Consider the following 13,406-nt stretch of genomic DNA (forward strand, 5'->3'; position numbering starts at 1 on the left):
GAAGTGTAGTATTATTTTATACCCTAACCTCCTACAGGTTATGGGCCCAGATTACGCGAGTGAAAATAATAGTGCAGTGTTTGTGCGGTGAATTGTTAAGTGTTGTTTAAGTTAAGTGCGTATACGTTAATATTTAAAATGGAGAACCAAAAAATGAAGCGAAACATTAAGCCGTTCGATGGCGAAAAATATAGTACGTGGAAATTTCGTATTCGTGCTTTATTGGCCGAAATGGACGTTCTTAAGGTGGTCGACGAGGATCCCATCATTCCGACAAATGAGTGGGAGAAAAACAATAGGATTGCAAAAGGTATTATAGTGGAATATTTGGCGGATTCTTTTCTCGGTTTCGCTAAAGAAGATTCTTCAGCGAGGCAAATTTTCAAAAAATTAGACAACCTATACGAGAGAAAAAGTATGGCTACACAATTGGCTATACGAAAGAAGTTATTGGCGTTAAAACTACAAGGCGATGTACCTCTTATCAAGCATTTTACTACGTTTGATGATTTGATAACGGAGCTCTTAGCTGCAGGCGCTAAATTGGAAGAGACCGATAAAATAGCCCATTTATTTTTGACACTACCCTCATCTTATGATGGAATCGTCACTGCAATTGAGACGTTGACGGAAGACAATCTAACGTTAGCTTTTGTAAAAACGAGACTTTTAGACCACGAGGTGAAGCTGAAGAATGAATCTGGTGACACTAGTATGAAAGTCTTACAGGCTAAAGTTGAGATTCCGAAGAAAAGGAAGTTCAATCGTCATAAAATTAACTACGATAGTCATAAAAGAAAGAAGACATCACATTTCATAAAGTGTCATCATTGTGGGCGTAAAGGACACGTTAAAAATGACTGCTACTATTACAAAAGGAATAATCAGGCATTTAATCAGCATAAAGATTATACCGACAGACAAAAAACGCTACAAGTAGTGGACACAAATCAACCGTCAACTTCAAATTATGTTTCTGGGTTTGTTTTAATGATGGGAAATTATCGAAATGATCCTAGAGGTAACAAATTAACATTTATCTTGGACTCCGGAGCATCGGACCATATAACAAACAGGGAAGATTTGTTTATCAATTGTACTCTTTTAAATTCGCCTGTCAAAATTTCGATTGCTAAAACCGGTCAATTCATCTGTGCAAATAAAAAAGGAGCTTTGCAGGTAACCAGTGATACAGGCATACAGGGAATCTTGGAGAACGTGCTTTACTGTCCTGATGTGCCGTATAATCTCTTGTCCGTGTCGAAAATGCAACAAGCTGGTTACACCATCATTTTCAACCAGTGCGGTGCTCGTGTACTAGATAAGAGTGGTAATGTCATCATGCGAGGTATGTTGAATAATAATTTAATAACTGTTGATTTTATGACTTCGTTACACGAGAGTCACTCTGTTTCTAATATTTGCAATAATAATATTACCAAGTACAAATTATGGCACGAACGTTTGGGCCATATTAGTAAAAATAAATTTTTAGAACTGAAAAATAATAAAATGACAGATGATTTTAATGAAATTGAAACATTGTTGCCAATTAATGAATTTTGCGAAGCCTGTATAAAAGGTAAACAGAGTAGACTACCGTTTAACGACGTCAAGGATAAAAGTTACGTGAAGAGACCTTTATTTATTGTTCATTCGGACGTCTGTGGACCTATCACTCCTCCGACCGTAGATAATAAAAATTATTTTGTGCTTTTTGTTGATCAGTTCACGCATTACGCCGTGGTTTACTTGATAACGTATAAATCGGACGTATTTTCAGTATTTAGGGACTTTGTAGCTAAAAGTGAAAGTAAATTCAATACAAAATTAGTAAATTTATATTGTGATAATGGCCGTGAATACTTATCCACGGATATGAAAAATTACTGTGTTGAGAAGGGTATTACTTACCATTTAACTGTACCTAGGACCCCACAGTTAAACGGCGTCTCAGAAAGAATGGTTAGGACTGTTACTGAAAAAGCCCGCGCTATGATTAACGGCGCTAAATTAAATAAAGTATTTTGGGGTGAAGCGGTATTAACTGCTGTGTTTTTGATTAACTTGACTCCGACTAAAGCGGTGCAATGTCATAAGACACCGTTTGAGATGTGGCATGATAAAAAGCCCCGAATTAAATATTTAAAGGTGTTTGGATCGACTGTGTATGTTCACAATAAAGTTATGAAGTCAAAGTTTGACGACAAATCTTGGAAGGGTATTCTCGTGGGTTATGAACCAAACGGATATAAAGTTTGGAATCCTGAAATTAAAAGGTTTTGTGTTGTTAGAGACGTTATAGTTGACGAGGTCAACTTTATTAAAACTAGGCCTATAGATAATTTTGAAGAGAATGTTCGAAATTCTCATGACCAAACTGATAGTGACTTTATGTCGAAATCAGTGTCAAAGCCTAGAGTCTCTGCAAGTAATAAATCTGATGATAATGAGTGCCCTAGTAAAAAGAGTAAGAACCAAGATGTAAATGATTGTGAACAAACACATGTTGATCTACAGTCTGTTAGTCCGAGTTCAAGTAATAATGAATTAAGGAGGAGTGCTAGGCTTAAAGGGCGTCCGCCTGTGTCATATAAAGAAATTGATGAATGTAATAATGATTACTTAATGTGTGCTCATTCCGTTTTGTATAATATACCCGCCTCTTTTAATGAAATTAAATTTCGGGATGATAAAGTTTATTGGGAACAAGCAATAAAAGATGAATTGAATTCATTAGATATTAATAATACATGGGTTTTAGTTCCTAAACCTGAAAATAGAAATATAGTTGATTGCAAGTGGGTTTTCACTCTGAAGACTGATGAGTTTGGAAAGCCTTTAAGATACAAAGCTCGCCTTGTTGCAAGAGGTTTTAGTCAGGAATATTTAACTGATTATAACGAGACATTTGCCCCCGTTGCAAGAATAGCTAGCTTCCGATTTATTGTTAGTTTTGCTAATCAGTTTAATTTGCTCATTCACCATATGGACGTTAAAACAGCTTTTCTTAACGGTGACTTAAAAGAAGAGATATATATGAAAATACCTGAAGGAGTACAATACAAAGATAATTATGTATGCAAATTAAATAAATCATTGTACGGGTTAAAACAGGCCGCTAGGTGTTGGTTCGAAAAATTCGAACAATGCCTTGTGGAAAAAGGTTTCCAAAACTCTTCTGTAGATAGGTGTATTTACATGTTAGACAAGGGCAGTGTGTATAAAAGTATTTATGTGCTATTGTATGTTGATGATTTAGTAATTGTATGCGCTGATATTAGTGTTATGAATAGTTTTAAAATGTACCTAATGAGCAAATTTAAAATGACCGATTTAAAAGAAATTAAATTATTTCTGGGCATTAAGATTGCAAGATCTAACGATGAAATATTATTAGATCAAAGTGCATATATTAAAACAATTTTACATAAGTTTCAAATGCACGAATGCAATCCCATAAATACTCCTATGGAAGTAAAACTTAATTATGATGCCTTAAACTCAGAAGAAAAGTATAATGCACCTTGTCGTAATGTTTTAGGCTGCTTAATGTACGTAATGTTATGTACTCGGCCAGATTTAAGCTTGTGTGTTAATATACTTAGCAGATATTCTAATAAAAATAATAAAGAGTTATGGCTGTGTTTAAAGAGAGTTCTCAGATATCTTAAGGGTACTATTAATTTAAAATTATGTTATAAACGGTCTGATTATGAAAATATTTTATGTGGATATGTTGACTCTGACTGGGGTGGAAGTGATACAAAGGACAGAAAAAGTACAACTGGCTATATATTTAAATTGTTTGATAATTGTACTATAACTTGGTGTACCAAGAAACAAATGTCGGTGGCAGCCTCTTCGACTGAGGCTGAGTATATGGCACTGTATGAAGCTGTAAGGGAAGCGTTATGGCTAAAATCATTAGCGGCTAGTGTTCATTTAAATATAGATAAACCCATTGTTATATATGAAGATAATAATGGTTGCATAAGTATTGCAAATAACCCCACCAGTCATAAGAGGTCAAAACATATAGACATAAAATATCATTTTTCAAGAGAAAAGGTTGAACAAAATGTAATAAAATTAAATTACATTCCCACAGGTTTGCAGCTAGCAGATGGACTCACAAAGCCATTACCTGTCGTGGCCTTTCAAGCGATGAAGTCCAAATTAGGATTAAAATGAATATGGTTCATTTTAAATGATTCAATTAATTTATTGTGAAAATTATGAATTATGTTTGATTGATACATTTATGAATATTATATATTATATAGTCTGATTAGGTTTTTCTGGGTTTTTCCTAATCCTTGCAACAAATGTTGGACTATTATTATGTATTCCCAGTGTATACTTGTAAACTGTACTGTACTGTGGTAAATGTTAGAAATATGTAATGACGATTCGAAAGTGCTTCTAAAAAAAATTTTATTGAACAAATAAATGTTTGAGTTTGATTTTGTAAAGATTGATTTAATGATTAATTTTTGAGGGGGCGTGTTGGAATTATATGCAAAAATTAATAAATTATTATTGTTGGAATTATATGCAAAAATTAATAAATTATTATGAGTATAGTAACTCATTTGATCTTTTTTGTAAGTATAAAATAACCGCCACCCGTTAATATTTGTTCAGTCCTGTTTTAATTTGTGAACAGTACACAAGTATAATACAGTAAAATAAAAAGTGATAAAGTGAAGTGTAGTATTATTTTATACCCTAACCTCCTACATTTAGGTTATGGATTTTAAATGGGGAATGTTTTATATACACAATATATAATAGGTGAATAATTCCCAGAAATTTCACTGGTGGTATGTTTTTATTATTTATTATTATAAATAATAATAACGGTGAAGGAAAACATCGTGAGGAAACCGACATGTCGAAGAATCAAAAGTTCGACGATATGTGTCATCCGCCAACCCGCACTTGGCCAGCGTGGTGGATTATGGCCTGTACCCTCATAGGAGGCTCGTGTCCCAGCAGTGGGAACATATATGGGCTGATGATGATGATGATGATAAATAATAAAAACATTATTATTATTATATCAGCCTGTCGTGTCCCAATGCTGCAAAGGCCTCTCCAAGTCGCTTCCACGAATCGCGGTCTTGTCCTAATGAGAACCAGTCATTTTTAAATTGGTGAAGTTCATCTCGCCATCTCTTCTTCGGCCTGCCACGACGTCTTCTATGTGTTCCTGGGCTCCACAAAGTGGTTATCTTGGCCCACAGTTCGTCCGGCATGCGACTTATGTGCCCTGCCCAACTCCATTTCAACGCAGCGGCTTTTTGCGCTACATCGGCAATTTTAGTGGTGGTATGTTTACTTGTGCTTAATGTAAACAGTGGTGATTAAATTTACAAAACACGGATGAATTTTCTACATACCTACAATTCAAAGGACCCACATACTTGTTGCTCTATATAAATTTATTACTTTCTATTTCGACGTGTCTTCTAAAATTCCATATAGATTTAGGTATTCACTGTTAAAGTTGTGATATTCGGGATTGTATATGGGTAATACACTAATTTTGAAATAACTTATGCGTAAATTATAATATTGTGTTTAGACCTCAAAATAATGCAAGAGTAACTCGTGCATGATTTCATCACACTTACAATCTCAATCCCAAACAACCCGGCCAACCCATATAACTTAACACTATACCGTCTGTTTCAAAGTTGGTGGTCCGTTGTAGAACTTCTGAAGGACACTCGATGTATGAGGGGACTTGTATGCTGTTGTAAGGTTCTTTCTTTCGGGTCGGGTTCGGTGTGGACGGGAATTTGAAGGTGGCATAGAATTCTGAGGAAAGTAATATTATGATGATCAATTATCAACATTGTACAGGTATGAGTGGCGTGCTGTTAGATTTTTGTATTGGAAAAATCTCTTTACGTAAGGCGTCTTCAAAATTAAATTTATCCCGAACACCTAATGTGGATGTAACTCCATTAAGCAAATAAAACTGTTGAATTTCAACACATATTATAATTTCGTTCATAAATTTTTGTAGCAAAAATATAAATTACTGAAATCACCATAACCCTTAAAAGGAGGAATTACTAAATATAGAAAAACTTTTGATATTAACGTACCGTTGGGAGGCTTCAACGGTTTCGTATCAGTATTCATTTTGTGCAAAGGGTTTACAGGTTTTATTTTAGAGTCCTTAGCTAATATCACAGTTTCTTGCACCGTCATCGATTTAGCTGAAATTAAATAAAAATTTGAATGCCATTCGACATACAAAGCTATCAATAGTGATTGTAAATTGTTGATATTGATATTTAATTAGTCTGAGTGAGCCACCCTGAGTGTCTATAGCTTACCAGTTATAAATAACTTGAACATCAAAATTGATTATATTTAATGTATGTAAGTGATTAATTTACTTTCTAGTAATTACTTAATATTATTATTTTTTCGACTGAAGAGACATAGGATAAATTATAATTAAAAGTCATGCATCTAAAATTATAAATTTAAATGCACTCATTTAAATTTATAATTTTAGATGCATGCCTTTTAATAATAATTAATGGTCTAATTTTCGTAGTTAATTTACCATCGGTATTTTTCTCTATGTCCGTCGTCGACACAGATTTCTTAGTTTGATTTTTGTTATTGAAAAGAAGTGAGTACTTTCTGATAATTTCTGCTCTGGGATCCAAAAAGCCGTTTGATTTCGCTCCACTTGACATGTATTTTGGCTGACTATCAGAATGGTAACCTAAATAATATTTAACAAAACCTTTAGGAGACAATTCATATTACAGCATTATAATGAAAGAGTCAAGATTTTTACCTGATTCATTATCTCTTGTGGGATGATCTAATTCAAACGATAACCAGTCTCTAACATTATCGTTTGTGGATTGGAAGTATCTTGCTCGGTGATTTGCGTTGCTTGTAAATGAAGAATGCTGGTTGCTCATCCCTTGTTCTAGAACATTTTTATGAAGAGGTTAAGGAATAGGATTTTTATAGTATTTACCAAATTAATTTAAATTAAAAAGAGTTGATACTAAAACTTCACTGTTTTTAGTTCCTAGATGCTTTTACATGTTGAAGCCCTTATAACATCTTAAAGTCCTGGTTTGATTATAATTTATCAAAATAAAAATAGTAGTGTTCTTTTAAAAGCTTTATTATATAACAGAAAATTGCTACCTTTATTAGTATCGGCCATGTTGAATCCGCTTCCAGGAGATACGTTACTTATATTATTACTATTGCCTGGGGTCACAAATTGAACTTCTAAGTTTTCATTTACTGGACCCAAGAAAAAATCTAAAAAATTATTGTACATTGAGCCCCTTACATGATCAGCAAAGTGAAAATAAATAATAATTACCACTTAGCAGGGGTAGCTAGATTTTAATCATGTTTACATAAATTAAAAAGATCATTCAAATATGATATTACCATTGTAAATGTTGCTATTAATGACTGAGTTGCCATAAATTTGTCCTAAAGTTGGAATAGGTCTTGTTGTAGCTACAGTAACTGGAATATCATGCAGTTCTGAAAAATCTGAAACTTCTAGTTATAACTTTAATATTTTATTTCAATCAAATAATTTTACAAAAAAATAAAGACGTTTAATTTCAAAAACTGACCCGGTGAAGTGTTATAAATTTGCAGTCTTTGTATATTTTTATTTTGTGATAAGATGCTTTGTGTATTTTCCTTTGATGCTTTTTTCTTCAGAGTGTTAACTTTTCGCATTGGAATATGACTTGGTTTTGGTTTTTTATCTACTTCTAAAAATGTATGCCATATTTTAAAACCTTTAAATTTATGTTTAAGATACAAAAAAGATATAAATATTTTTTTATTTACTTGGTCGATTAGTCGGTGCTGGCCTGGGTCGTCTATTTATGGTTGTCGAGTCACCTTTGAAGAAAAAAAGGCAATATATTATAGCAGAGTATAATAATTATATTTCAATTATTATTATTTCAATATTAATTAAGTACCTGCAATATCAATTCGACCGTTGCTATTTGGTATAACTCTTCTAAAATTAACTGGCTGTCTGGTTCTATAGAATTTATTTTCTTCTTTCTTATCCTCTTCACTTTTATGCTTAACATCTATAATTTCATATATTTTATAAATATTTAAGTCTGAATAATTAAATAATATTTTTGTTTAATTTACCTTTGTTTATTTTGTTCCTAGTTGAAGTCATACGGCCAAAGGCAACGGTATAATCCTTGGACTTGGATAGATTGGAACTTACTTCGTGAGAAACATCCATTTCTGCTCTATTAAAATAAATTTTATAATTATAACTTGTTTGACCTGATAAAAAATAGGGATAACAAATTACTCCAGTGTCTAACGTATAAAAAATCAAGAATATGAAATGGAATAGTCACCTTTGGAATTTCTCTATTTGTTGATTCTATTGTTACAACATGCGCATTATAAAGCATGCATTCACTTTTAAATTTTGTAAATAAAACGAACAAAACTTATATTTTTATGTATTTATTTTACAAAGAATTTTAGAAATCCAAAACAATCTTTAATTCATGTTGACAAGCTGTCAGTTATGATTTCTACTTCATATTTTCTGCCAGTCCAGTTATTTCTTTGTCGATGAACATTCAGCTTCAATCATAACATTCATTGGGGTATTTAAGTTATTTCCTTCTTCTGCTTTTATTTCTTCTAGCTTTTTGATTAGATCCTCTTGTACGCTGTCTACAATCTCCTTTAAATTCTTGGCTGAAATAGGATTGATGTTTTTGACATGTGATTTAATAGAAGTGGCAATTGATCTATGATTTACCAATACACAACATAATGTGAATTTACTAGAATATTGTTGACTTATGCTACTTCAAATTCCCTAGGACGCCAAGGATTTACCTGTTTTCTGATTAAACTCTTCAGCTATGAGTGATATTTTTCTCAATGTCCCCACATACTTTGCTATTTCACCAGCGACGTCGTGATCACCTCCTGTGTTCACTGCAACATCTTCCATAGGCATTTTGATCCGTCTCTCTGTTGGCTTGAACACATCACTGCTTGAGACTGGCATTTTAGGCATTTTGAAACCACTCTTTAATATTGGATTTTCTATTTCTGGCGGCTCATCAGCTGCTATGGTTAATGGTTGAGGTACACTCAATGTATCGTTCGGCAATAATTCTGGCGCGTAAGATTGTAAAGTTTCAATTTTTAAAGGTGAATCTTTCCTTGGAGGTGACCGTTTTGATAATCTCACTGGTAGTGCGTTAGTGAGGCTTTCTATTATTGTTTCTATAAAACCAAAAATGCGATTGCTTAAATCCATAATAATTTTAGTAATGGAAATGAATAATATTTGGACACTAACGGACTATGTTTATGGGCGCTTCGGCTTCTTGTTTCTTTTTCAACATGAACTTTTTTGTCAGTTCAGCTATGAACATTGAACATGTAGGACCTGGAGAAGAACAGTTTAATAATAATGATAACTAATAGATAATTTTCTTTATAATTTGAAATTACGCTAATAATAATAGTTACCATCACTCTTTCTTTTCTTCGCTGCTTTTTGCTTCGATGCAGCAGTTTTATTCTTACTCTTGATGCGGATCGGTTTTTCCATAACTGTTGGAATAGCGCTTGTACGTGGCTTTCATATATTTATCATGTGTTTATTAAAGCATCATGTTTTTGAGTTTATGCTACAATTACTAAGGTTCTAAATATAAATTTACCTACCAAAGACCCCGGGAGGTCCCGATACAGCGGGACTCCCGAGTAATATGATATTTAAATAAATCAAAGCTAAAATTAACCCAACACAACAGTAAATTTTCGAGGATAGCTTTTTGACAAAGTCATATTGAATGTCGTGGTTTTGTCAAATTTCTTATTTTTTAATGAATAATATATTTACAATGAGGTTCATGTCGAGAGTACGTAACAAATGAGTGCTAAATGAACATTTTTTTGATATTATGTTCCTTGGTTATAGTATGCTCTATAATCTCGACATCCTATAGTAGAGCCCAAGAAGCTTATATCTTATACACTGGAGATTTCGGTATGAACATTTGACGTGTAACAAGAAAATTGTTGTGTTCTATCACTTTCACACCTAACTTGGTATTGCCACTGTTAATACGAAGTTTTCCCAAGGCTACTATGTATGCTGTAATATTCTGTGCAAAAGGTTAGTTTTTGTACATGAGTTTGTTGATAAATTGCCAACAACGTCATTCAGAAGCATTGTTGGATGAGACAATTATTATTTATGCTAAATAAAATAAGTATCTGAACCACAGAACAATAAAAACAAATAGAAGTGCTTTAATGTCATAATTAGTATGAAAACCAGTGTCGCCAAACCCACACATTTAAACCGATAGTTATACAGTACACTACAAGTAAACTATGCCTTTGATTGGACTGCTTAATTTGAGTAAAAACTGACTTAGGTTATAAATTCAGCATTTCAATATGTACCCTAACGCACCATGTTACGGTTTATTTTAGTATAACATCTCTAGGTATATTAGCTGTTTTGTTTCTCATTGCACAGAAATTCCAAATGCGAAAAACATTCAGCTACTCCACAACAGAGGGCGTTAGTTTTCAATAGATATAACTTTGAACCTCAACACATAGAGATAAGGTTGAAATTTGTGTCACTCAACATTAATGACATTAACTTGATATTTATCTGATGCTATGCCCTGAGGGATGTCAGCCTTGTTATCGATATCGAGATATCGATAATTCACAAATAAATATTTTTTGTGTATTTTTTTTTCTTTCTATTATACGAGTATAGTATAATGTGTCACATTTTGGAGTATGTTTATTACTACTAAGTACGTCTTTTTATATTATTATTATTAAATAAAAAACGGAATAGAATAGTATTAATCTATATTTACAAAATACAAACAGAAAATATGCATTATTTTAAATCTTGGAACTGCCGTAGGTTTGCTGTATCGGTGGCCTTTGTTAGACTGCTTAGTGCTGTTCGGCATTCAGTTAACTCGTCACGTTGCATTTATCCATTTCTCTTTTAAATTAGCCTCTTTGGGAAATCTGTAAATAAATTGGACAAATGAAAGCTAAGGAAAAATAAAATAAAATTTAATATTTATAATGTTTGTCTTTTCTAAAGTATCGATACTGTCGATATGCGCCACAAGCATCACTAAAGCGACATTCGTTTGTTTATTGCAATAATATTCCAGAAATTCTTGTTTGCTGTTCAATCTATAATAGTACTAATGTCTTAGGGATTAAGGTTCATTTTGACTAGATATTTGTATACAATTTTGACAAATTACAAGCGAAGATATAACATAAAATATTATATGTAAAATAAATAAAAATAAGACTTACCGATGGTATGAAATGCCTCCATTGCTGATATTATTTCGTCTGCTATCATTTTTGCACTCTAATACCGAACAACACGTCCTAATTAATGAATAAATACGGAAAAAAGGTTTGACAGCTGACAACCGACTCGAATATTTTTCTGCGCACAACTGAGAGCAAGTTAGGTGATCTTACCTTACAAGTGACACGTGGGCCACGCCCACATCACACTTCTATCTACTTTACTGTTCTGTGATCTGAACCAATTATTAAAAAGCGATATTCCCTGATTATGGGTAGTTACCATAATAAAATTGTAGCAACTCTCACTTTGACAATATGACATAAGTGTCAAAAAAATTGCGTCGCTTCGAATATTTAAGTTAATATTGTTGCGTATTTAATAAATATTTTCCAAATATTAATAATGTATTGCATTGTGAAAAATTGCAGAAGTTTTTGGACACCAAATTCTGGCCTATAATTTCACAGGCAAGTGTATATTTACGTTATTTACAATATTCCTCAATAGGTACTCATGCATTTACCTGTTTAGAATCATTTTAATGGTAAAAATCGTCAAATTTATCATCACTTTACTAAGCAATCATGTTAAATAAGTTCTTTTCCTAATACTTTCATCATTTTTCAACAAGTTTTCAACAAACAAATTTAACAAGTAAGGTAACCATGATGATGGGTTTTTACGGATAGAGACGATAATATATTGCTAAACAATATTATGATGAATATTTAGAACACCATTTTAAAATTTTTTATACTAGTAATGAAACAACACACGACATCGGTATTGCACTCACATATTGTGGTTTGTTCTTTTTTACATTGAAATTTATACTTTTTAACCTAATATTTTTTTGCTTTCCAAAAATGAAATAAAAATAATAAATGGCTGTCCATAGTGCCTATCAAGGGTAAAATTTATCAACATGCCAGAATATGCAGTTTGCATTTTAAGCCTGAGGATTACGGTCCAGAAAAAAATACCTTTTGAAAAGTGCTATACCTTTTTATTTACCACATTCTTGTTACTGCGTCTCAACTGATAAAGTGATTTTAATTATATTATAATTAACCACCATGAAACCATTAGTAACCGTAAGTACAGCTCCTGAAAGACATACGAATTTCTGAGAACTGTAATATCGTTACCACACATCAACACTAGCGATGCAACTCTCCCTTTGGAATATTGAAAAGTTTTAGACTGAAGCTTGAGTAACCAAAACGATGTTTTAATGTATGTAGCACTCATTTTAATTAAAAAATCGTAGTATGAGATCAAAAGTTATCAAGCGTTATTTAAAACTATCATTCTCTACCAATTAAAATGGTATGTACCTATAAAGATGATAATTATTCATGTAAGTTGACCAGTAATATTATAATATAAATACTGTTAAAAATATATGTCGTTATTATTTATAGACCATGATTTTTAGTTTTTTTTATTTCGAAAAATCCTGAATATACAAACCAGTGTGGTCACCCACAGAAAGAGACAAAAAACAACACTGACGTCATTCAAGGTTATATTTTCTTGTGACAAGTTAATGGTCATAGTGCAATCTCCAGTATATTAGATACTAGCAATGCCCTGCGGTTTCACCCGCATAGATAGCGATATCGTTACAGTGAAAAGTCTACTATAGGTCGGACTATAGGTTTAATTTTTAATCACATGAAAATCACCTTTACCCCGTCCCGCACTACGGCCTTTTTTTTTGTTTTAGTGGGGAAATCTTTCATAGATACCCTCGGCCTCCGGGGGAGGGGCCGTGGGTTATGTCGGATTCCTACCGACCAAAACCCCACTGTGTTCCGTCAAGACGCATATTGGTAGAATTCCTCCGTGACCCCCGCACTACGGCCTGCTCGAACAGTATACCTACTATTTTCTGTAGATTGACACTTTAAAAAATTCGTTATATCTTTTGAATGGAATATCCAATTCTTTTCATTTAAAAAGTATTTTGCTGGTATTGAAACAGTCTATAGTAAAACATCATTTAATG

The 13,406-nt window shown here is 32.7% G+C and overlaps 2 protein-coding genes and 1 long non-coding RNA gene across 3 annotated transcripts in view; 1 reads left to right on the forward strand and 2 right to left on the reverse strand.

The window, feature by feature from the left end:
* The window catches only part of Pex7 (peroxisomal biogenesis factor 7), a 100,630-nt gene that overhangs the window by 64,197 nt on the left and 23,027 nt on the right, over positions 1 to 13,406 (forward strand). The window lies entirely within an intron of this gene.
* On the reverse strand, positions 8,618 to 9,631 carry LOC149484871 (uncharacterized). Its single transcript, XM_089700824.1, has 4 exons — positions 9,550 to 9,631; positions 9,377 to 9,466; positions 8,905 to 9,300; positions 8,618 to 8,760 (listed from the first exon to the last, which is right to left on the reverse strand). Exons 1-4 carry the CDS (start codon positions 9,629 to 9,631, stop codon positions 8,618 to 8,620), a joined length of 711 nt encoding a protein of 236 aa, XP_089556950.1.
* Positions 10,904 to 11,633, reverse strand: LOC149484872 (uncharacterized). The gene is made up of 2 exons (XR_016316309.1): positions 11,392 to 11,633; positions 10,904 to 11,088 (listed from the first exon to the last, which is right to left on the reverse strand). It is a non-coding gene; the product is annotated as an uncharacterized LOC149484872 (long non-coding RNA).

The sequence above is a fragment of the Colias philodice genome, chromosome 11 (genome assembly GCF_061535455.1).
Source record: "Colias philodice isolate Cphi_HAF_F1 chromosome 11, ilColPhil1 Martin Lab GWU primary, whole genome shotgun sequence".
NCBI lineage: Eukaryota > Metazoa > Arthropoda > Insecta > Lepidoptera > Pieridae > Colias > Colias philodice.